Raw genomic sequence first — 26464 nt, forward strand, 5'->3', positions numbered from 1 at the left:
TTAGAGTGCTGTTTCCAGTGATATACGGTGACTCCTGTTCTATTTTACCTGAGACAGGTAATTTTAACAAAGTGGAGTACGAGGTGCTTGCCTTTTGCACTGACGTTAAACTCTTGGAAGATGTCTACTCAGGGCTGGGGATTTCAAGCGCAGTTGACTTCCCATCACAACCTTCATTCCTGGTGGGAGTCTGAGCAGAAGTACCAGGATTCATGCAGCTTGTCATGATGACTTTAGCCGTATCAACCTCCACACAGTTCCCAGTTTTGTAACTATCCAGGCTGCTTACAGCACGTAGCAGAATCCTTACATCTCCTAAGGTAACACAGTCAAAGTAAAATCTAACTTTGGAAATAGTCTCCGGGAATTAATAAATAAAGTATTTCAAAGTATTTTAAATAAACCTTAGCCATGTTCATTAACCTTTCATACAAACAGGTTTTAAGTTTAAAAGCTAGATTTAGTGCCTTATTAAGATTGCTAGCTTTGTGCTTATTTATAGACATCTCCGTTTTCAGTCAAGGAATTTATGTTTTAAAGACTTTTTATCGGAGTTACTACAAACTGGGTGGATGATCAAGTTAACGGGTGATGTTTTTTCCCCCTCTCTACTGAGCAGGCAGACAATGACAAAGTTACTCTCATGGGGAAGGAGGACTTCTGAAGTAGGAGTCAGTCTCATAGACCAAACAGGAACGCGAGGTCCATGTGGCATGATACCAGGCTCCGTCCTGCAGTGCTATCACCGCTACATTTTAGTGCTCAGTGGAATACAATGTCATTCTTAATAACTGCATGCATGTCTTCCTAGCATTTAAAAGTCTTTTGTACTATTCTACTTTAGAAAATTGCTACTTCGTGCACATACGTATATTCTGTAGAATGTTACGTACAGTTAGTTATCAAGACTATCCAGGCCTCATAAAATAGTCTACCACTAGGTGGCTACAGCACGTCACCCCCAGAGCGAGACATGGATCTGTGGTCTTGCGTCAACGTTTGAACACATCTGAGGGGTAAGTGCTAGTTTCCCTTTGTCCGTCAAGACTCTTCTTCATCCAGTCCCGCCACGATGGCAGATGGCTAAGCAAGCAGTATACAACTAGAAGTTTCCGCTACGTGCTTTAATTCATCTGCTTCTCTGTCAAGGTTTGTGAATAAACGGCCTACCCTGGCTATATGGCTATACGAACAAGACAGCAATGCAAGGAACTGTAAAATATTCTTGATATTAAAGTAACGCTCAGGTCATATATGCTTTTACCAGGATAGCAGTGTGGGAAACTGCCAGCCCTTCCAGATACCCAAGGGAAATGAATCACCATGGGGCTGCTAACCGTCAGTTAGGACGGCACTAACAAGGTGAACGTGTGAGAAACCGCCAGGCCTCGTGGATAATAAAATGGGAAATGGTGGCTTTGTGAGTTGCTGACCATTCTTAAACCATCGGTCTGTTTTAGCTGTCCAGCAGGCTGAACTGCAAACAAAAATTATGAAACAGATGTGATGGAGACCCTTATTTAGGGAACCTACACACGGGATGAAAGAACCTCTGCACTCTGGGAGGGCAAGGGCACAGCTGCATCCCACCGGCCCTGGTGTGGAGCCACGAGAGATTGCCACTGTGACAAGGGCCGGGCTGCAGGCCAGGTGCCCCCACTTTCTCCAGCCAAACCTCTCCTTGGCGTGTCTGGTCTTTGTTAGAAGACAAAAAATCACCCCCAAAATCACAGCTCTATTAATTTAAAAGCAAAACAAGGAAAAAATCTGGTCATTAAAAAACATGCACCTCTTACTTTGTAAACTTCACAAATCATGTAATGACTGGCCTGAAAGCCTGATTACCAACTACAACAGCCAAACCTGATAGTTATACTGTGCCAGAATATGCGCACATTGATAATCCTAAACATTTCAAAGACAGGCTGAGTATCAAAGTAAGCATCTAATTTAATGAAATTATAGAGTTTGACACAAACAGGTATAGTCAAGTCGAAAACGTTTCTTTACATAAGAAAATGAGACATTGTAAGTTATAGTTGCAGTCACCTGGACATGGAATTTACCAGGAAAATTTACTAAAAGTTGTTACAACAGAGGAATAAAAATATATCCTTGACACTTACAAATCCTCACTTCCATAAAGCAAAAGTTTTATTGCCTGTATTTATATAAATAGGGTATCTTACATTAAACCCCAGTTTACATTTACAAATGGAGAACATTTTGAAGAGCTCTTCAACAGCAACATGAAGTGTGCAAAAATACTGGAAAGAGAAATAAATACTCTAACAAGAAAAAGGTAACTGCTCTCCCATGCCTACAAATATCAAGTACCTCTTAGATTTTTAATTTTAAAAAAGATCTTTGTCAATTAGGCAAGAATTTTAGATCAGACTAAATGAGCAAATGTATCACAACATTAATGCTAAATCAGAAAATATAACCCAAAGTCCTGAACGTAATCATGTACATCTACAGAAAATGTTTCCACATTCTATCTTGTTGCAACTACACTAGAGCGCTTAGAACTAGTGGTGTATTACAATATATTCTCTTTTAAAACACCAATTTTCACAGTCCTGGCAATACAGTACCAGTTTATTGCTAGCATTCCATTTAGTATTTCATAGCACGGAAGTGTTAAGTAAGTCATATACTGTTTTGACTAGTAAATAAACACACACCAAGTAAACTGATGTTATTATCACATACCTTAAAACAGGTTTCTTTTTCCCTAATTTGTGTGAATTTTGTTGCCTACAAAATCAGGGACAACAATACCAATTAGCTCCTAGCACAGTATTAGCAAAATATCATTGACTCTCTCCCAAGTTAATAAATAATCTTAATTCCAGCTGGTAACACATCTAGAACTACTTCTGGTCAATGACCTAAAATTGTGCAGCCTTTTGGGAGCAGACTGGTGTCCGCTAGTGACCAGAAGCAGGGTTTATACACGTTGATTTCACACTTCCCAGCGTATTTCAGAAGCACAGGGAAATGCTGATTATCCAAAAGTCTCCGAATATTTTTGTAGTCAAAACTCAGCATGTAGTTTAAAACTTAAATATTTACAAGTCTCCAGTCCTTTAGATTTCAGATCTTCACAGTACTATGTTAAAAATTAATCAAATGAAACCTCCTATAGTTTACCTGCACTCTGCACTGAAACAGACACATGACTTTTCAGGGGACTCTTCTAGGATATAGATATCGCTAGGAGACAAAACCCCCCAATTCTTTAGCATTAAAATTCACATCAGCTAGGTGTGTAGGTAAATTAAATAAAACCTTGAATTGCAAAGACATTGCTTTACTATTAGCAAAACTTGGGAACAGAAAGAAATGGATTTTTCTTTAAAATAAAAATCTTTAGAATACAATTAACAGTGGCACTTTCAATGAACTTACATGGAAACGATCATATGCATACAAGAAAGTGTGATCCATCAATCAACAGAGGAATCCACAGCATCACTTTGCGATCTTCTGAAGAACACTTTTCAGGTGTTTATTTTGAAGGCCCACTTTCACAGCATACAAACACTGCTTTGTTTGGACAACAAATAAAAGGGCCGATCAGCATTACCCTGAAAACCTTATTAAAAGTTCTTTGGATTTTAGCAAATCCAAAGAGTCCACAACTCTGGGAGCGCTTTTGAACTGAACTGCTTCAATCCTCCGAACAAGGACCACGTACTATACCCAGAGGCTCATTTCAGGAATACCTGTTTCTACCAAGCATGGTCATACACACATCACTTTACTAATCTGATAGCAATTTATTTTTTCACAGTCAGTAAGTCACAAATGACCTTTGTCTAAAATATATGCTTGGACTATGATGGACATCCATTAGAAAGCCCCACATTTTCAAACAATATTTATGCCTGGACAGTCTCTGCTGGAACGAGATTCCCTGTCGTATCCAGCTGCATACACTTACAGGAGCAGGCAGAAACCGGGCACTCGGTATGGTCCCTATATAGCAAGAGCAGAAAAAAGAAAAAACAGGTAAAGTAAGACTAACAAGAATTTTGTAATCTATACATTTAAGTATGTGCAGGGACATAGTATCTCAGAAAAACTCAGCATCATAGTGAAGTTTTGCATATGTTCTAAACCAACAAAACATTATAATGATAGATACAGCAAAGGAGGCATGTCCTACTCAATGCAGCAGACGTATGTGAAATAAGAAAGATTTTAACATCAACTTACCTGAACCAGCTAAGCATATGCCCAGCATGTCCACCATGCCTACAGTTGTGACACCAAGTAAACCAGTTGTTGAACTGGGCTAACTTCTTGTCTTTGCTAAGATCCACTTTTTCATCTGACTTGGATCCTCCTGTGCAGAGACAAACCCACCCCCACAAATATGCTTGTAAACCATTATTATCTTTCATTTGTATTTCACTCCCAGTAACGCTATTAGAATAAATTTGAAATGAGGAACATTATGTGAAGAAGTGGCCTGATTTTAAAACAGAAGTCAGTAAAATTATTAAGAACGGGTGGAATACCAAAACCAGAATTATATTGCTGAGCTGCTGTTTCACATCTTACAGACATGCTAAACTTGCCTATTAAACAAATTTTACAGACAGAATGTCTTTCAACAGTGATTTATGTTCCAGTGAATTATGGGCCTGTTTTACTGCACATGAAATGTTCTGCTTTAGAAAAAATCAACAAAATCTAAGTTATGAATTGGAACAATTACAATATAGAAGTCATAACACAGATCAGTGAAAGAATAAGAAGAGATATATAAATAGATGTCAACTGCACAGCTGCTCATGGCTCCATAACAAGAGTGACCTAAAAATCAGTGGACAAAATCAGTTTCATTTTAGACCTTGTATAGTGTTGAGCCAAGATATTTAGAACCAAAAGATTCTAGCCATAATACTCCTTAGCTGTGACAGCATGATCCATACATTCTTTCATACTTAGTGACAGAAAGTGTACCACATTAAATTTATTCTCTCTTCCTCTTCCAGCTAAAAATCAATTCATTTACATTCCAAGATTTCTGTAGCATCCCTACAAATGATCTCAAGACAACACACTTCCCATTTCTTACAGTTTTAAAGCTCATAATACTGGCCACCCCAATACCTGAATCTTTTCATCTGTCTAACCATGGAATTTCACTGACAATCTCAATGGGAAAACTGTCAGAACCAAGCAACTGTGCATACTGTCTGACACCAAAGAACTGAGATACAGGTTTCATCATAAAATCAGATGGGATGTAAAAAGTTTTCAGTTATGGTCTTCCTCCCTTAAAATGACAAGTATGAATATTTACAGTATGAGTACAAACAGAAAGAAAAATGTGCAACAGAAGATCTTCCAACAAGGACTGCTAATTAGGCCTCTAACTAGTACTCTAGCCGAATAACTAAAACCCACTATGTCATACCTGGACAGCTGGAAACTGGTGTTCCCATATTTATCAAGCAAAGTGCACAGCGAGGAAGGGGTTTACGGCAACCAGGACAGCTTGTAACTTTTGACTTAGTTGGTGAACCGCTAACTCCATATTGGCTAAAACCTCGCCCCTGATGAGGAATAGCTGAACAGCTGTAAGAGATTGATTTTCCACAGAAATTGCAACTCACAAACACCTAGAGAGAACAAAAGCCCATTAATTTTTTTGTTTGGTTCCACTTTTGCTACACCTATGAGTGAATTCGTTCAAGCTAGCAAACACTTATTTACCAGATATTCTAGAGAGTGCCCTGGAAAGCCAAGGCTACTTGTGAAGGAGTTCCGAACGTCTTCGGTTATAGATGTGGCACACAGTCCTGAGAAGTAGGCCTTAATGATGCTCGCTCACTTCAAAAGCACTTAAAAACATTCACAATTGCTAAAACTTGGAAAGGTATTATTTAAGATAATAAAAAAGCTATATCTGCAGCAACGAAAGAAATTAAGTTACTTACTGTATAATTCAATCTGGTCTCTCCCTCCTTATAGTCAGGTGACCCACTCTAGAGTTTCCTGATAATCTTTATCTCCATACCTTATGCCACAAGTTGTGACTTGATACCAAGGAGCACACATTTTAAACTCTTTAGGGACTATTTATGTTGATCACATAAGGAAGGAGCAGTAAGCTCAACTCCCTCCCACTTGGAGCAGTACGGCTGCAGCTCTCCTTAAACAGCTGTGACAGATACATGAATTCAAAAACAGCCTTCCTTGGAAACCCTTGGGCCCTAAGGCTTGTAATGCGCATACTTAGCAGACATGAGAGAGTGGAAGGTGCTGTGGTAAGACCACGTTGGCTAAAAATCCCACCAGATGTTCAGTAGATAGCATTTGGACAGGGCATTAGTTTTTGGTTCAGCTTATGTTCAGAGCTGATAATGAAAGTTGCTGCTGTTCGCTTTTAGTTTAAGGTTCAAGGGCTTCAAAACAGCTTTGAGCTTTGCTTCAATTCAAACAGAGCCAATTTGAACTGATTTTTGGTTCAGTTCCCTGGTTTCAGCATCATCCTCACCCTGATGCTGAATTCAGCTGGATGATACATCTCTGATTTTGTTTTTCAACATGGGAGGGGAAAAAAAAAAAAGTTTCCCCAGAAAAAGTGTTGAAAAGTTACAGTTTCTGAAAGACAACTTGTTATTTGAAAGAAAAAGATTTAAGAAAAGAAAAAAAAAAGAACACAAATAAAATGGTAGGGAACTGATTTCTTATATCAGATATGAAGAAAAGTAGATTTGTTTACAGTATTTCCGAACTCTCTATCAAAACAGTTATCAAGTCCTTTCTAAAAAATATTTTGAAAAAAAACACATCTACTTTTTTAGGGCAGCCTTAGTTGAAATCTTTCTTTTGCACATGAATCCTCATGAAAGCTAAGGTGCAGCCAGCAACTTTTTCTCTACAGAAGTACCACGCCACCTTCCTTTCTGAACTGGTCATACTTCATACAAGAATTGCATTTACCTGGGCTAAAGGTTTTGAACTGGGATCCAGCTTACTCCTATGGATATCAAATTCTGCACGTTTATGCCAAAATCTCCAAGCATCTAAAAGATTCCTGTAGTTCTCGATCCAGTACTGAACCCTCTCATCCTTAAGTACCTCTGATGGAGAACCCTAAAGCAGGCAGGAAAACATGTCAGACACACACTGAAGATACACAATGCATATTATTCACTCTTTCAAAAGGCTTTACAAAGCATACTTCAAGATATGAGAAATAACACAGTGTAATTTGAAAAAGATTAATTTTTTTGTTAAACTGTAATGTGAGTTTGAAAAAAAATGTCTGCAGTCTGCCTCTCCAGTTGAAAATACTTGTGCTGCCACGTCTCCTAAAAAGTCGTGTCTGTCAGATGAAGGATTACGAAATTCTGTTATGTATCACAGTCTATATCATTATTATGATTACATATGCAGTTAAACACAGTGCTGGCAACACCTACAACTGTGTAAGGGCCAAGACAAGTCCGTCATAAAGAAAAACAAATCCAATGCCTACAGACAAACAAAAAACCTCACCTCAGTTCCCTATCGAAATCCTGGAAGGAAAAAACAAAAACAAAAACGAACCCGTCAGGAAACACACCAGCAATAAGCAGGGGAATGGGTATTCCCAGTTCAGCTAGTGAAAAGGACTCTTTTCTTTTTGCCTCCTTCCCCTACTATCTCCTCAAGCTATCTGAACCAGAGAGAGTGAAGATACTTGTTTACAGTTAACATTGAGTGTTTCAGATGATTCCACAAAACAGGCATGATATATATTGTCCCAATTTATTATAGAAAATACTTTTTAGTTCACAAGATTCAGTACTATACTGCTAAAGAAACTATGTTTAATTCTCCTCTATAAAGATTTATTTTCGAGTGAAACACTAACCTGTAGCATGCAATAGCTTGCTGTCTGGACATCTCCAGTTCTGTCAACATAACTTTCCATCAAGTCAACTCCATCTTTTGTCAGCCCTGTTAACAGTATTCCCTCCAAATTCCCAGCATCTTTCATTTCATTCGTCAGCTTTTCAATAAACCTGTTCAGCTATTAAAAAAAAAAAATATTACTTAACTTTTGCCATCTGTTCATACCTTTTTAACTCATTTATGTTGGCATGTGACAAAAACTTTTCACGATTGGAATAGCTTTCTTTAAAAGTGTCTGCTGCTAACAATATGCTGCTTACTGGATGTTAGGCACAAAAAAGTTATGTGGCTATATCCACTATATTGAAAGAATTCAAGTATTTATCAACAAACTTTAAGCCTCCTGATAGGAAGTGCAAAGAGGGAGGTTACGTATTCTTTAAATACTTCAGTGAATTTAAAATAAAACATTCCTGCTGTAAAACCAAGCCTTAATTCGAAAGAATGTAAATATCTGGAAATAAATACCAAATGAGTACAAATACTCTCCAGTAAAACAGACATATAGGTAATGCAATAGCATTTAACAAACTAGCATGTCATGAATACTAATAAAAAAACCAACCAAACAAGAAAAAACAAAAATCAAGCTGAAGGTACAAACTGAAGACCAGATTACACCATACCTTATGATGAGAAAAACTGTATGAGAAAACCCAAATCACTCATGACTCATTGCTGCCACTGTTCACCCCTCCACCCCAGAGTTTCTTCCACCTTCTAAATAAAGCCCAGCTTAAGAGTTTGCTTAAATGTGCAACCACAAACTTACCTGAGCATCATTGAGGAACTTGCAAGCAAATGCCACTCTGTCTCGTACAGCTACATTATTTTCATACTTTGGAGAGAAAAATGGGAATACCACCATCACATGCAACTTTCCACTTTTTCAATACATTGTTTGTAAAAGTCAGAACATTTGCACTACTGTATAACTATAACTAATACTATGAAATCGATTATGTACAAAGAAAACATCACATCTGAAGAAAGCTAACACTAAATGTCAGATTAATCGCTTATACTCAGATACCGGTATCAGAGCAAGACTGTGGCTCCTGAAACAATCTACTCAAATGGCGGGAAAGCCTGGTACAACACATCCTACGTGGTTTATGAAACTCTAGAAAAAGAAACTTTGCAAGTCAGGTAGAAGTGGGCTTAGTGCTTCTAGCACATATAGCCAAGAGTCTCACCAAGTCACAGGGGGAAGAAAAATAAACAAACCTTCATTTACCATATTTACAAAATAACTATCCTAACCACTCGATTGCGTCCTAAAATCACAACTAAAAGTTAATAAACAAAACAAACAAACAAAAAAACCCCAAAAAAACTAACTCCAAACACCCAGAACATGGATTTCTCACAAGTACATTGGCACTCAAGGTGCAGCAATGCAATATTTACTTTCAGCTTTTTAACCCTTTTACTAGATGCGACACTAAAGAAAAAAAATCCTTGACTAGATTAATTCTGATACTTAGCTGTGCCCATATTTTTCCCTCCTGATATTCTCAGAACAGAAATTGTGACTGACGCTCCAGAACAAGGAGATGTGCTTGGCAAAATCTCTTTCATGCAAACTTCAACAGGTCTCACTGAAGTAAAAATTAAAATGAAAAAAAAACCCACCTTATGATTTGTCAGTTTCTAATTCATCAAAAAGAACCCCAAACCCAAACTATAAAATTATTACCTAATATCCAGAGAACAAGAACATTCTCTCTTGAAGAGAGAAAAAAAGACTCAGGTTTCTCCCCTCGGGATTCTTACCTTATTTTTTTTTTTTAATACCCTAAAAGCATCATATTATAACAACTCTGTTTCCAACAGGTTTAGGCTAATTACCCTGTAGCATTACATGAGTCCTCTCTTGGACTAAATAATTCCTACTGAATCAAGTATTTCTGTTGTTCTCTAACCAAGGATCAAGTGTGTTACTCCTCCAAAGGCTCAAAGTATCTCATAATTAAAGCTCTAGTTTGCTCATCACATGGCAATTTTATACCAGTTTCAGAAGATGTGAAACTATTCTGTTTACTGTTTCAACACAGTGAAATTATATTAACAAGTGAACAAGGAAAAATAAAACACAATTCAGTGCAAATATAGCTTGATGAAAGTCCTGCAAACTCCCCTGCACTTACTCTGTTCTGTGCTTTTTCATTATTAACCTCTCTCCCCTTTTTTCCCCCTGCTTAAATCATTTTGTATCATTTGTATTTCTAGTGGTTTAATAACTGCATGCCAAAAAAATTTCCTCTAAAACACGTGTGAACTATATTGGATATTTTGGCTGCTTATGCATGTTTTGTTCACTAACATAACACGCACTAATATGAGACGTCTGGTTAGCAGGAAAAAATGTTATCTGCCAGCATCAGGAGAAAATAATACATTCTAATCTGATTAATTCATGGAGTATATAGCACTTCCCCTACATATGTGTGTGTATATATATATGTACCTATCACTTAAAGGAATTTTAAAATAACTGAAATTTACTCACCAAAACACCATCATATGAACCAGACTCACTTGTCAGGAAAGCAAACATAGCACACAAGTAGGGATTGTTCAACTGCAGTCTTAGAGTACTGCACATTTCTCTCCAAAGTGAGTTCTTCTCATCTGTGTAGCCTGATAGAGCCATTGCTACTACATTAAGGTTCAGATCACCTGATTTATTAAAAACAATCAGTGAAACAATATTCAAGTTAAGGACTTAAAAAAATCCAATTAAAACTGTAATTGAAAGCATCAGTTTGAAACAGAACATTTTGTCAGGATGCAAGACAAAATGTAGTAGAATTAACACTGGCTAAAATAAATGTGCATACACTAGCATTTATTAGTTTCTGCTTTAAATGCCTCTGTTCAGGTAAGTTAACAGCTCTAAAAGTCACAAGCCCACATGCATGACAGCCTGAGTTATACTTTAAGCAACATCACACTGGTTTTGGTATTTTGAAATAGTTTTGAACTGCTAAATGTGTTCCTATCGCTATCATAAAAGATTGTCATTACCGTAATTCATACCCACAAGAAGTGAAAAGATAGGATTGTATATATAGCCATCACTGAACAGACTTAGCTGGAGGATGACAAATGATTATAGCAGCTTCAAGTTAACAATTTTCCTAAAAACATTAGATCTATTTCATCTAAATGTTCATTCTGTCAGAAAGATCAACTTTATTTTTGAATTTGAAGACAGCATGACTCCGCTCTGAACCTTCCCTGTGGAAAGCACACACACACTTCCCCCCACCAAAAAGGGGCAATATTAAAAGAACCTTCACAGCTTCCTCTGTGTCTTACCTACGCACCTTGGTGGCAAGACAGTCTTTTAAATTTAATAAGAGAACACAGATGCAAATCGGAGTTGTAGGAGGAATACTGGCAAGAAAACAGAACAAAGATACCTCCATCTCCTGGCTCCAGTATCTTAACTTTTCCCTCATACACTGCAACTCTTACCAAACATTACTCCAAAACTAATGTTTTCTGCAGACCCTGAATATTACATTTCAGTTATTCCACAGCCATTGCACTGGCAGAAAGCTGCATACAGCCCAACAGAAGCAGATACATGTGACAGCTAGCCAAGACACAATTCCATTAAAATAAAAGCATCCCGCTAGTTCCGAGTGTAATACTTTCTGGGGTATGCATCAATAGGAAATTCTGAAACATGCAATCTATTTTAACTAGACAGTAAGAGATATGATAGTCTGAGGAGTGAAAGATCAGGATTTGTCAGATTCTCAGGCTCCAATACAACCACTTCAAGTAACTATTTTATAAGGTAACAGGCATCTATTCCATACTATCTTCCATAATTCTGTTTACAGAAAAAAAATCTGCTAAGGTGACATAATGCCAAAATAAAAGATACTAAACATAATACGCACCTTTTCCTGAGGAAGCCCCTTTATTTAAAATTTGTATTGCTCGCCGAATGTCCAAGTTGAAAAGTGCTACAGCAGCAGCTCGCTCCCAGTCTCCTTCCTGTTCCAATGAATTTAAAAAAGGTTCCACATCTAAGTCTGTTCCCTTCTTTATCCACCCACAGAGCTGCAAAGCCAAGGATCTCTCCTCACTCAGATACTGAATAATATCTGCCTGTCTATCAGATCCACTCCTGCTGTGCCTGAGGTTCTCTGTTGTTCCTAGAAATGGGAAACAAGTTAAATTGTGTTTAAATCACAATTTAAATTGCAATTGCAATGCAACATTTTGATTTCAATCCTAAAGTAGAGTACAAAAGCCGAGTATCATATTTTAGTACTCCCTGGTTTCGGCTGGGATAGAGTTAATTTTCTTCCTAGTAGCCGGCATAGTGCTGTGTTTTGGATTTAGTATGAGAATAATGTTGATAACACACTCATGTTTTAGTTGCTGCTGAGCAGTGCTTACACGAGTCAAGGACTTTTCAGCTTCTTATGCTCTGTCAGCAAGAAGCTGAGGGGCACAGCCAGGACAGCTGACCCAAACTGGCCAAAGGGCTAGTCCGTACCATACGACATCATGCTCAGCATACAAACTGGGGGGAGTTGGCCGGGGGGTCGAACCCTGCTTGGGAACTGGCTGGGCCTCAGTTGACAGGTGGTGAGCAATTGCATTGTGCATCACCTGTTTTGTATATTCTTTTATCATTATTATTATCTCTTCCTCTGCTGTCCTATTAAACTGTCTTTATCTCAGCCCACAAATTTTACTTTTTTGACCCGATTCTCTCTCCCATCCCACTGAGGGAGGGAGCGAGCAAATGGCTGTGTGGTGTTTAGCTGCCTGCCGAGTTAAACCACAACAAGTACTTTAAATTAACAGCACTAAAAACTCCATGGTAAGGAGCAGCATACACAAAATAATTTTGATCTGCTAAAAATCATGCATCTAAACTTGACACATATTCCCCACTAAGCCTTTTTTTTTTCCCTCTACCTCCTATGATTTTGGAGGTTCTTGTTACAGTTGACAGGAGTTGTTAGTATGTTCAATTTGAAAATACATAATACAAAGTCAAGCTCCTGCTCTACCCATTCTCTTCTTCTTAGCAAGCATCAACGTGCTAGAAGCCTTCCCACCGCTGAAGAGTTATTTTTTGCTCCAAGGAGCATAAATATTAATAACACACATAATGAATAGAGAAGGAAAGATGCAAATAATAGATTATACTAATAAAAACTTCACTGAGCATGAGAGGCATAATGTGATGCACCAGGGGTGATCACCACTTCAGAACAAGACAGCTTATTTAAACATAGTTCTACAAATGTACTTAGTACATTAGCAGCAACTACAGTAAAGTCAGCTTCCTAGAACTACACCCCTATGTGAAACTTAAAAAAATATAAGTTATGTGGAGAGCGAGAATTTTCAGCACCATAGTAAAAACCCAAATGTTTGAAACAGTTCAGTTGAAGATTTACATCTGAGGATACTTTGTTTTTATGATTACTGACTTTCCAAGAACACTGAAAATTCTGGAAATTACTGTAGTATAAACTGTTAAGTTATATATATTAAAACACAAACAGAAATACTTTGTTTCTACATTTTTAAATAGCCTCTTTCAACAATTTTTAAAGACAAACCTATGAGTGCATCATTCTGTAAACATACTACAATAGAACTTATCAAAGTTGGAACATTCTTACCCAAAGATGACTTCACAATTGATTTAATGCCAGCATAAACTAAGGGACCTTTGTTTCCTGTAAGTTTTTGATCCATATCTTCAGTATACTGCTTCATAAGTATTTTCATGTATAGGAAGCTTAATTTTCCTCAAGTGTTTGAAAAACTTTTTTTTAAATTTAAAGTCACATCCTATTAACATATGCAAAGTATTTACAGGATGTTGCATTATATTTAAAGATTTTCATGCATTTCATATAACTGGCTTACATATAAAGGTATGTTACTTCTTTAGGATATAAACTACAGTAAAATAAAGGATATAATGCAGAGTGTACCAAAGCGATTTCAGCTGAGGATCTTCATTTCCAGCTAGGAGATGATTTCTCCAAACTTGTTCAGTATCAAGACCATACCTTGACAGAGCTCTGAGCCGCATTTTGGTTGCTATGTCTTTTTCCAAGGAACTAGCCTTTCCTTCTTCTGTACACTCATACAAATGCCGCCCACAAGCCCACATTAAGGATGTCACTGGACTCCATGCCAGAGAAATTCTTTCAAAAACTGTGAAGTCAGACATAGTCCTGTTGGAAGTCACTACTACCATTCGATTTTGACTGGTGGGATGCCAGGCAAATGAAGCAATGTAGTTTTCACACGGTTGGACACTTCTTTCAATTATTGTTGGCTCAGTTTCATCTCCAATAGGGGTGGGAGTATGCTGCATGTCATACAGTCTAATGATATTGCTATCCCTTGTTAAAGTAGCTAACAGTCCAGTTCTTGTTGGACACCACGCGACTTTTGTTAAGGGTTTTGGTTGCTCTGTCAAGGTCAAAACAGGCTTTTCAAACTTTCTTAAATCCCATATGGCAACCTGACCTTCATAGAAGGAAGCTACACGATCGTGGAAATAGGGATCAACAGTCACTCCTTGGACAGCCTTGGTGTTCACAAATATTTTTTGGCTTGTGTTTCTCAGATCAAAGATAGCCAGATTTCGATGCATTCCGGCTAAAAGCAGCTTCTGATCCCGTGGAAGCCAACAGAGAGAGAGACAAGCATCGTTCTGTCCCAATTCATACAATGGCTTTGTTACTACCAGTCCTGCTTCTGGATCTCCTGATGAAAGTCTTACTTTCTCTGTAGCAACTGCAGTCTCTGGGGCATATTTGCTACTGATATCCCAGATCAATACTGAAAAGTCAGCCCGATGTTTATCTAACCCAGCAGCAAGCCAATTACTATCTAGTGGGTTCCACGCAAGGGTATTGCATTGCCGTGCGTGTTTGGGAACAAACTCTTTTCCTATCAAATCTTTAGATTTTGAGTTGTGATCTTGACCAAGGCTAGTTAGTACCACTCGACCATTGGCCTGTCCAACAGCAAGGAGACATTCAGGATCGTACTTTGGATACCAAGCCACACATTTCATATACGGTGTATCTGAATTTATTGACAACAGCGTAGCTGTAGTTTCTTCTGATAACCGCAAGGACCCTGCCTTGAGTTCTGAACTTACAGCAGAGTCAATATGATAAAGGCTCAATTCCGAATCGCATACAACAAATCTGTCAACGTGGTGTGGGGCCCACAGAATATCAGGTTTGGAGCCACTCATGTTTAAGGTAAGTTTACACACAATTTAAGCTCTTGTAAGGAGATTCAGGTGATATCCATGCATATGGAAACTGTTGAGAAAATAATTTGCAGGAATGTTATCAAAACCCAAATTCCTTTGTAATCTGAGATCATCTTTAAACAAACAAAAATACAGTTATGAATGACTTTTAGCCATATACATTAACACATATACATTTAAGGATTTAACACATATACAGTTCAGGCCAAAACCTTAAGCATTCTCTGCATTGCATCACCTTCCCCACAGCACACTTTGTTTTTGCTGGTATATATCTACTGAGACAGAACCAACATAGCCACTTGCAAACCGACAACGGGATTTGCTGTGTTTACAAACTCCAGACCAGTATTAAGGAGAAGGGATTAACTAAGCTGTGATGTGGCATGATATGTGGGCGTGCTGCTGGTAAAGAGCCACTCCCTAAAACACACAGAAGAAAATTTCTCTACCTAATTGAAGTGTATTAATCGACAAAAATTAAAGCCTGTCTGTTTTGTCTGAAGTCTGTTCCACAGCCCAGAAAGGCTTGCCCTCTTTGAAGATTTCTACAGAAATATGACTTTCCACTCCTCATCTTATTCTGCTGTGCCTAATCGCACCTTCGGCCCCAGCGTTACCTTGTCTTCGTTCATATTTGGGCTAGCAGCGTTCATAAATGTACATTACTGTTAAAGTCCATTTACACTTTCAGTAGCTGCATGTCAAGAATCGCTACACGTGCCTATACAGGCAAAGACCCCACAGATCCTATAAACCTCTTCTATAATGGAGAAAGGGACACACCAGGTCGGGAAGCGTGCCAACGGAGCGTTATTTACTTCTCCGGGCCTCCTTTGTGTGCCTGCTGGTTACCCCCCAGCCCGGCTCCTACGCGCTCCGGGGGGCGCAGGGCCACCTGCCCGCAGCCCGGCCCGCCTCGCCGCTCCCCGCCCCGGAACGAGGAGGCCGCCGAGGCCCGCCGGGGCACCGCGGCGGCGGGAACGGAGCGGAGCGCCGCGCCGACCGCTACCCTCCCACCCTTCCCGGGCGCGGCAGCTGCTCACCCACCCCGCGGGGCCCGCACTCCGACTCCCGCTCGACTCCGACACCGCCCGCCGGCCCCGCCGGCCGAGGAGGAGGAAGGGGAGGCGCACGAGGGCTTCCGGTTGCGGGGGCAGCGGGGAAGGAAAAACTGGAGCACTTCCGGCGCGCGGGGAAAGAAAACTGATGCACTTCCGGCGCGCGGGGCGGCAGGGAAGGTGAGCGTCGGCCCACGCAGGGCGCCTTCCGCCGGACAGAGCCGTGCTCTCACTTCCGGCCTCGGGCCGCGCTGCTTTCATTGGTCCGCGGGAGCTTCCTACCCCCTCGCCCCGTGCCGCGGCGGCTGTTGGGGCGCTGTGACGTCACGCCCGGCGGGGGCTGCGGGGTGCAGGTGGCTTGGCCAGCGTCGAGCCCCAGGGTGGGGTGGCTTGGTCACGGTTGAAAGGCTGGGGTTGTAATCAAAGGCACGAGCGTCCGTGCGGCTGAACGCACGCGGGTCACACCGCGAGGCAGTGGCCGAGCGGGGGAGGGGTCGCCTGGCGCCCGCTCTGCTTTTATTTGTTGACATACCCTTACTGCTTTACGTAACATTGTGCAATGTCTCGTCATTAAAAGTGTTGCTGAACATACCAGTGAGAGGTGGAAGAAGGGCTAACGGTGGCAACGGTGCCGATTTTGAGACACGAGTGGAAGTAACTAGGAAGCAGGAACAGCTGGACAGTATTCCTTACACTGAAAAATGCAGCGGGCGTGAACTGAGATGACAGAACCTCAGAGAATGTCACTTTTTGGAGCCTTCCGTGGCCCGTTTGCCTTCCGAGTGGCTCTCCAGAGTCCTTCCTACACAGAATGGGGGCGTGACACCCAAGTTTTCTGGTAGCAGTAACTCCCGTTTAGCTTCATGTTCAGCCCTTTTTGCATTTAGTCCCCTTAGCTTCTCTCTTTCCAAGTTCTTTCCCCTATTCCAATCCAAGTGTTTCACAACTGGGTGCAGATTATGTTTCAAAGGCTGACAGTTTGGCCAAAATTCAGTAGATTTGCATAAGAACTACAGCAAATACATCCCTCTTTCACCTTCTTTCTCCTCCTCTAAGCTCTGTACTTCCCAAAGCATACCTTACTGCTTTAAAACATTAAGGATGCAGAGTTTATTTAACCAAAGAAAAACACCTGGTTTTCGTTAGTCTCATTCTTGGAAATGACTGGATTGCTTTGGCTAAAATTTAGACGGAAAGACATCTGGCAGGAATAATTCAGTTTATGTCTGTAAAGTTACATAAAGCTATAAACAACAAAACCCAGAGTCTTAAATAGGGAATATTGGGCAACCTAGATAAAAGGGCGTGGTACCCAGCCTGTCAGTAATTATGCAGATGTGTCCTATGCACGCTCTCTAGATGGGTCCTTTGTTTCATCTCTGGTTTCAAATGTGCTCTGTGATGGGAATTACAAGGGGATATGGAGTCTAATCCAAGCCCTGCAGATGCCAAACAGGAGTCTTCTTTTGACTTTGTAGACTCAGACACATGCCCAGAGGAAGAACAATTGAGGCCTTACTACGTAGACATGTAGAATAAAATCGAAGTTATCTCACTTATGTAAGTAAAAAATACTGAAAAATAGGTATTATTGTCATTGCTCAGCTTTATCATGTGGATCATAACTAAATCCTGTCAATGGTAATTCTGAGTATTTTTCCTTCTATTTTATATATTATATCAAAGAGAAAATGGAAATGTTTGTAAATTCCTAGAGAGCAGTCATTAAGCAAAGTATTTCAACAAAGAGCTCAAAGGAAAGCAAAAAGTTTTGTCAAAAGAAAAAAAAAATCATCTGCGACATGGTAACATTCTGAAGGCACAGGAAATTTCGTGTCTCCCTTGGGGTTTGTAGCATCTCTTCAGGAATAAGGGAATTACAGAGAAAAAAAGTTGAAACATCGACCTAGAGAGGAAGTACTTAATATCTCATATGAGAAGGGCAACATGTCTTAAACAACCTTTTAAGAAGCTGTTAGGAGGCCAAGGAAACTTGTATCAGATAACAGGAAATTATTCAGGGCATGTTTTGAAGGCTGCCTGAACACAACAAAAAAGCAGCCAGGAAAACTGCACATAGAATCTCTTGGGGCGGATTATAAAACTTTTTTAGGTAACTTGTAAAAGATAATGATGAAACAAGCATTTGTCATCTATAAAGTATCAGAAACTATAATGAACTAAGAAGGGCTGCACATCTGGTATGGGGCACAGAGCTGTGTTGGTGCAGTCAGCTTCTTCATCTGAGCCCTCTGTATGTGCTATGATTTTTTTTTCCTTTCACTGAGGATGTGCTGCTGGAATTTCTGGCGAGCTACTCAAGTAGCCAAAGTGGCAGCTTCCACACTGTCCCAAAATGACTGGCAAAGTAACTTCTCCAACAGCCGAAGAGACTGAAACCAATAAAGCAGTCTCAAAAATGCTGTGATTGTTAAATAACGCTGTGCTGAATCAGAGAAAAATCAAAACAAAGAGTTCCCTTGGTAGCAATTGCCCAACACACTTTTTTTTTCATTAGCTGTTGTCAATGGTAGGTTCCCGATGCTTTCTGTCTCGGCAGTTGCTGGACAGTGTTATAGCAGCTGTTGGGTATTTTAACTTCTACAGTCTTTTTGGAGGGGAGTCAGGAATCTGTAGAGAGTTGCTTACTGTGACAGGGATCTCTCTCATAAACATTGTCATATGCTGCTAGCTCTGTATATCGACAAAGAGAGGACAGAATTTTCCTACTCCACTTCAGTGCGACTGCCTGGACATGAGCATCTCTGGAGTGGATGAAACAGTACAGCAAATACAAAGTATCACAGATTCACAGAATGGTTGATGTTGGGAAAGAGAGTAGGGAGTTAAGGAGAATTTATTCGGGTCAGAACATGAACCTTTAGTCATAATTTCCATTCTGCATAGTTTAAAGCAATATTACTCAGTTCTCCCTATAATGGACAGTGTCATTTCTATGATAGTATGGAAAATTAGTATTTTTAGCAAAACCAAATTTTTTGCTGTCTAAGAAAAAACAACATTTGTTATTCTTCCTAATTATGAAAGAAGAGCATTAGGGATTTGGGAGATTTAAGATCTGCCATGAAAGGGATTAACAAGAGAAACAAAGGAGTCAGCATTTCCTTGCAGAAATTAAGCTGTTACTGCAATGTTCAATTTGTATACTTTAAATTGTTAGCTGGTCTTCCAGGTGAAGTCACAACTAACTTCTGTTAAAATAATTTTTTAAGGTGGAAGCAGGCTAGATTGAGTTACCTTTTTCTTTTAAGTATGTGCTAGTGATTTTGATTATTACTTCTATGATCTCTTTATTTCAAGCCTTGCATTAATGCTGCGTAATGCTACAGCCTGCATTCTGTTTATATTTGACAGACTTCTCATACCAAACAAAACAACTACTGAAAAATAGAAGTGGATTAATATTCTACTAAAACAGAGGATTGATCCAATAATTTACTGTAACAGCAAATAGTGGGAATGAATTACTTATTCATGGGCAGATAAATGATAGAATCATAGAATAGTTTGTGTTGGAAGAGACCTTTAAAGGTCATCTAGTCCAACCCCCAATGAATATATATAAATTAATAAATGAATATGTCATGCAATAAATAACATAACAATTTATATTAATTTATTTATAGACAATTGCATATTAGTAAGTTCCATTATTTCAGGAAGGAAAATAAATGGCACACAAAAGAGTGATGATTTGGAGTACTTTTTCAGTTTTTGAGTTGTAAGAGACTTTTACATAAGATGTTGGTGATTTTTCCATGTCCCTTAGGTATTAACATAATAGGGTAGAATTTATTATTTAACTGAAAGAGAAAAGCTGTTAAAATAGCTGGTAACATTTTCAGTTAGTGGTCAGCTCAAAACTACAGTGCAGGAAAACCAGGTAGTAAATAGGTAACCAAGCCTACCCTAACCCATGTACATGTCTTTGCCTTTCCTCTTAAGCAAATTACCTGATCTCAGACCTTTAAAACAGGGAGACATCTGTATTGGAGCATGCTGTTTCTAACATGCCTGGGTTCTTGATCAGTTCTTTCCAAACCTGCATGGTTAGGTCATCAATTTTGTTTTGACAAAGCAAAAATTTGCTTTGCTTATCTTTTTCATTATTGGATTTGTGACTTCTAATGCTTCTGGGTAATGATGTATTTTTCTATGGTTTGTCCGGTTGTCAGACCTGTTGTTTGTTTAACAGAGGAAGGGATGATAAGCATTTTCATGTCATACACAGAAGATCAGAAGTCAGGTTTTTAACATCATAGTTGAAAAGTCAGGTGAAATAGGTACACATTAATAAGTCTGCAACCCAACCCGCACAGTTGCTGAGGACTTGCAATGGGAGTAAGGTACACTTATGAGAACATTTTTGTACTTTGAGTGAGATTCCTGAAGTATGGGTTAGTTTCTCAGTGGAATATGTCCTGGTATCACAGCATCACAGAATGTCTGAGGTTGGAAGGCACCTCTGGGAATTATCTAGTCCAGCTCCTCTGCACAAGGCAGGGTCAGCTAGAGCAGGGTGCTCAGGATCTTGCCCAGTTGGCTTCTGAGTATCTGCAAGAATGGAGACTCCACATCCTTTCTGGGCAACCTGTTCCAGTATTTGGTCACACTCACAGTAATAGTTTTCTTCTTATTTCTGAATTACCTGGAAAAAAAAAAAAAAAAAAAAAAAGATTTCCTTGGTCCTGTGTGATTTTAGGGTTTCAGAACCTGCTTTTCTGCAAGCCATGGAGATGCGCACTTTTACTTTTTCTCCTTTATTTGTTATTAACTCTGAAATTGTCTGAAATATAGAAATTATAAGCTGAAGTACTAATTGTACAATTTCAGGTTCTCTCTGAATAGCTTCCTTCTTCAGATACAAGGCTGATAGTTGGCCTGGAAATATTTAAATGTCACATTTTTAATGGCTTCTTTGGCACTGTTAGAGTCAGGATCTTATTTCCTTATTTTAGCTGCCACTCATATTTCTTTCTTTTCTCAGAAAACAAAGAAAATGCATAGTCTTTGGCTTCCATATTAAATATTTTCCTACTTTCTCTTTTGAATTACAGTAAATAATTTTTAATGGTCTTCCCAATGTTTTTATAGCTTTGCAAAACTTTTAAAGAAAACATATCATAAGCCATTGTTCTTCCATCCTTCCAATAATTTCCCTGTATTCAGTGCCTTTAGTTTAAAAACATGTGGATGGACTGTTTTTTTCCGTTGTTTGTGTTAACATTTGCTGGCTGTTTTTTCTTGTCTCTAAACATACTGGAGAATTTGTATTCTTCAAGAAACTACATTTCATGTGTTATATATTCAGAGGGTTTATTAATTTAAGCCACAAATGTGGTCTAATGGTACAACAATTAGTTGGCTTAGATTTCATTCTAATATTCCTTCCATTTTAAGAGCATTTTTTCTCATAAAAGCAGCATTTTTTTCCTTAATAATAGTAATCTTTAGGATTAGTAATCTCAGCAGTTGTTTTGATAAATAAAGTAGGCCAAAATGTGTGGAAAGATTAAGAGTAATTCAAATAGAGTAGTCTATCATATATCAAAGGCAAAATTGGCAGCCTGTACTTTCATGCTTATCTGTTTCATTTTTCATCATTCCACTTCCTCTGCTACTGTTGAAGTGGAACATAGTGACTTTTTCACATCTGTTTCCAATAATCACCTACTGGTTCTTTTTATAACAAAGAGGAACTTCAGTTTGTGTGTCCCTAACATTTTTCCATAGCAAAGTATGGGACATGAGTTTAGTTAATACTTGCAATAATCACATCATCTAACGTTGATTTTAAGAGGAAGTTCTTTAGGTACTAGGGAATCAGCAGCTTAAATACCTGACACCTTACTCATTTCTTGAGTCCTAATGATGGTCCAAATACACTACTAACATACAAACTACAGAAGAGATGTTCCCTGTGTCTCTGGCACAAGAGAGATTCAGAGCAATTTTAAAACGAAAAATTGTATTTTGAACCAGTAAATGCTGTTACTCTGATGACAGGTACCAAGCAAGTTTAATGGAAACACAGGAGCTACTCAGTGTTTTAAGAATGCAAAAGAATTTCGCCATCTCAGAGACCACTGTGTCACAGTTACTAGATCACATGAACTGTTGGGACATACACGTTTTATAATTGATCATTCTACCATACTCAGAAGTTATATTTCCTATGTTGATCTCAAAATAAATGCTGGAACAGTATTTGATTAGTGATGCTGTGAATTTGTCAAAAGTTTCTGAGCCTTTTAAACTCTTGGATCTTTGCTTCTGTTTTCCGCACTCTGATTTTTCACTTTTAGTGTTCCTGTAGCTATCTCTGTATTTGGACCTTTGTGCAATAGCAGCATCTTTATTTATGAATAATGCAAAATATTTGTTTAGTTTTGAGGTTGTACCTAGATGATTATTAATCTCTTCATCACCATTGTGTAATAGCTGCTTTTTATATTTCCCTGTTCCTCATAATTGATATGGCTAAATAAACTTGCACATTAAAAAAAAAAAAATCATTAAGGATCTAATTCGGCTTGACTTTTGGCAAGTCTCATTTTAATCATACATTTTCTGACCTCTCAGACATTGCTTACAGTTCTGATCAGTCCCTTTTATATTCCTTGTAAGATCTGCTTAATTCTAATACCATATGTGAGAATTGCTTTCATGCAGTTATATCTCAAACTATTTTCAGCAATTTCTCCTCATAGATGAGGTATAAATTTACATTTTTTGTAACTCTGACTACAGAATATTCCAAGTTTGCTCTATGTACAAGTGTATGAGATCTTTAAGAATTTTTAATCATGTAGGGACTTTGTACAGTGGAAGTTCCATTTTCAGCTTCTTTTTTTCTTTAAAGATCTCTTAAAATTCATAAGAGATCAAGGTATACCAAGATTAAGTAATGCTTTTTCATGTATTAATTTGAAACAGTTTTTTCCCTACAACTTTGTTATGCTTTTCCATATTTGATTCCTGGAGGGCTGGCTTTTCTTTTAGTTTAGGTCCATCTCTGAGATTTATTGTATTTGTGTCATGTCTGGCCAAGGGGGACTAGCCAAACTAGCCAAATCCTTTCAGGAATACCAAAACACAACACCGAAATAATACTGAAGTTTTGCATGTTGCAACACAATGTAAACACTGACTTTTTAAAGACATGGCAATTTCTAATTAAGTTATGTAAGTCTACTGCTGCTCTTCCCTTTGCAGAAAAAGAAAAAAATACGTAGTCTGACATTGCTGTTGTTCACATTACTTCTGTTTTGGATTACGATTACTTAAACTTGCAAAAGTTGTTGCTTGATGGAGCCTAGCAGACTGTTTCAGATGTGCTGTTGTAGTCCTCCATGCCATGATGCATACCTTTATATACTGCATACTGGCTTATCTGATTTTGGGTAAGAGACAGTATTAATTACATATGGAATTTGAAGCTGGGGTTCAAACTCCTCTCAGTCAATGTAAAATGTATGTCCTTTTAAAATTTGCCAAATTATACAGATTCAGCAGCGTGACTGCAAAAGTTGTAGGTACAGGTTGCAAGACTATTTCCTCTAGGCTTTAGTATTTCCTCTGAAAATTCTTTTGTTTGTACAGATCATACTTTCATTCTTTGTATATGCTGTGATTACCAATTTTATATGATTTCATAATAAAATCCTCATGCAAGTTACTGTATTCAAATGCCATGTATTTTCAGGGTGAAAAAGGTTCTGAGGGACCAGTAGGTCCAGTTGGCCCACCAGGTCTTTCACCTTGGGCATTCATTAACTGAGGCATTCAAAATAATAAGCCTTTCGAGTAAGGAAGGTGACTGTTTTTAGACAGCAGAGCATCCTGTGCCACCGCATAGGGTTGGATGAGAGTGGAAGAACCTCTCAGCTTCACTTGTTTCGTTAATATCAGTTGCTGTTGCTATCCTTGTTATTCACTGAGATGCATAGAAATGTGAGTGAGGGGAACTGAAATAAAAATAGCAAGACTTTCACAGACACCTTTATTTCCTTTTGAAGGTAATTGCTTCATTTTATTAATTGCAAAACTAATCTATGAAAGTTTTGAAATTCATCTCCTACCTTATCTTTTTAGGGTATCCAGGGTCCTGAAGGAATACCTGGACCAAAGGCATCCCAAGGTTTGGGTGTTCAAGGTCCAAAGGTAACCTGTGAACAAAAAGCATGATTTTAGAAGGACAGAGCAAGGGATATATGTGACTGAGGACAAACCTTTTGATACATTTAGAGCTCCTGTTCTTCTAGGGAAATTCATGAAAGAAAAGGTTTGGATCACTATCAGCAGGTGACTGTTATAGAGAGAACTCTTGAACTATGTCGTATGTTATGATAAGCAACCTTGGTCACCAGGTGCTTACAAAAATAAATTGAAGTGCACAGGCTTTAAAAAGGGTTTTTTAAAGGATTTGAAGATGAAATACGCTGTATTCAAACCAGGTTCCTCACTGCTGAGCCTGACCAAAGCATTTTTTCAAACTAATAATTTTTTGTAGCAACAAAGTGGCTACACAACAGATGATGTGATGTGATCACTGCACATAAAAACTTTGGTCATCTTTGCTTTAAGCTGTCAGTGAAGTCAAACATTTATAAAAATGATTCTAAATTCAAATTTTTTTTTTTTTTATTTTTTTTATTTAGGGACAGCAAAGTGAGCCTGGTCCAAAAAGGGATTGTGGAATTTCAGGAACCAAACTGCCAGGAAGTAAAGTTAAACCTGATCTGGAACAGTTACTGTTTTAATGCTTGCTCTGATTTTTTATAGTTGTAAGTAATAAATTATCTTAAGACTAATGAGGAACGCTACTAAGGCCCGTATTACATGTGTTCCAAAGTGACACAGCAAGACTGTCATTTGAATTCTCTGAAAACCCGGAACTGTACTTACTTCAGCAAATCATACTACCTTGCTGATACATTCACTGATCACTTTCAGCTTTCACTGACTTTGTAGTGCTCGGAAGATCCATGTATCAAGTACTGGCACTCCCAATCTGGGTATCTAAAAGAGAGGAATGTGTGAAATGAGTATTTAGTTTCTCAGGATCGGATAGGTACTAAGGAGTAAAACTAGTTCTTCCAGGGGATATCCTCCCCCCTTGAAGCATTGTATCTTAGTCTTTTAATATCTCAGTCTTTAGCTTCCACCTTCTGTTACAAGGGGACAAATGTTTTGCCCAGACAGTAGCCTCATTTACTGGCTGTGTCCTGATTAAACGATGAGTAAGTCACCCAGTATGAAATACTATCATTATGCATTATCATGTAGATACACCAGAGGGCAGGATTTAGATAGCGTAAATATCTTTACAGCTTTCATAAATTGCATTCAGCAACTAAATGATCCTTTTGATACATTTATTGCAATCTGATTTTTAAAAGGCATAGAATCATGCCTTTACTTACATAGTGTATGAATAACAATGGCACTGAATTAAGATATATCTAGTATTAGGAACAGTGGTTTTTAAAAATTGTATAAAATATGTCCATCAAGTTGCATCCATTAGTTATGTCTCCTAGCCAGAAAAAAAAAATCTACCATTCTTTATAGTAACTGTTGTCATTCTTATTGAGTGAAGAGCATACTGGGAGAAAAAAATCGAAATTTAGGGCAGTCCATTTTGGTTAATATCATCAACCAAACTAATCCAAAGTGTAAGACCTTTGACATATTACATTTGTGTACTATAGAATGGTCACCTTCTTTCATACTTTTATAGATCTGTATCACATTTGCATTTGGTTACGGCTTTCCAAGCTACAGAATCATAATTTACTTTGTCTGTCTTCATACAGAAGCTATCTTTGAAGCTATTTTAACAGAGCTTTGTCAGCTCTCTCTGTTTCTTTTTATTTCTTCTTTACCATTTTTGAATTGCAGTAACAAGAATAGCAGGAAGTATTCAAGGAGGATAGATATTGTGTCAGGAAAGAAAGCTGATATATGATTTTTTCCAATAGAATAGGTGACTTAGCATGAATGCAGGAACTTTCTAACTCGAAATTCAATAGCAATATAAGAGGAGTTTTACAGATAAAACTTTGTATTGCAGACCAGAGCTTTAGTATGGTCATGTAATGAATGCATTTAGACAGATTCAATAGTCCTGGGAGCTAGATGTACTGAGCATCTGGTTCAGAGCATGTGG

At 38.4% G+C, this 26464-nt stretch overlaps 2 protein-coding genes across 7 annotated transcripts in view; one reads left to right on the forward strand and one right to left on the reverse strand.

Annotated features, from left to right (window-relative positions):
- Positions 1-323: 323 nt before the first annotated feature.
- MIOS (meiosis regulator for oocyte development) lies at positions 324-16419 on the reverse strand. Of its 5 annotated transcripts, XR_015708130.1 has the most exons (13): positions 16262-16419; positions 13894-15260; positions 13590-13688; positions 11841-12098; positions 10436-10605; positions 8696-8761; positions 7883-8041; positions 6967-7119; positions 5435-5639; positions 4225-4354; positions 3950-3984; positions 3415-3552; positions 324-2760 (listed from the first exon to the last, which is right to left on the reverse strand). XR_015708130.1 is itself a non-coding variant. In XM_087774294.1 (12 exons), exons 2-12 carry the CDS (start codon positions 15188-15190, stop codon positions 3515-3517), a joined length of 2610 nt encoding a protein of 869 aa, XP_087630420.1. In that variant the 5' UTR covers positions 15191-15260; positions 16262-16419; the 3' UTR covers positions 325-3514. The 5 variants fall into 5 exon arrangements, 4 of the variants coding, with proteins under 4 accessions (XP_087630420.1, XP_087630397.1, XP_087630405.1 ...); XM_087774294.1 differs by having other exon boundaries at positions 325-3552; XM_087774271.1 differs by having other exon boundaries at positions 325-3984.
- Positions 16420-17771: 1352 nt separating this feature from the next.
- The window catches only part of COL28A1 (collagen type XXVIII alpha 1 chain), an 86441-nt gene continuing 77748 nt past the window's right edge, over positions 17772-26464 (forward strand). Inside the window, exon 1 of one of the 2 annotated variants that reach the window (XM_087774401.1) lies at positions 17772-17832. The gene's annotated coding sequence lies outside the window, so the exon portion shown is untranslated. Of the gene's footprint in view, positions 17833-25003; positions 25080-26464 lie in introns of those variants that run through there. The other variant, XM_087774393.1, reaches the window with a different exon arrangement.

This window comes from Nipponia nippon, unplaced genomic scaffold (genome assembly GCF_047370975.1).
Source record: "Nipponia nippon isolate SJK-2023a ecotype South Korea unplaced genomic scaffold, ASM4737097v1 scaffold_1, whole genome shotgun sequence".
In the NCBI taxonomy this organism is placed as follows: domain Eukaryota; kingdom Metazoa; phylum Chordata; class Aves; order Pelecaniformes; family Threskiornithidae; genus Nipponia; species Nipponia nippon.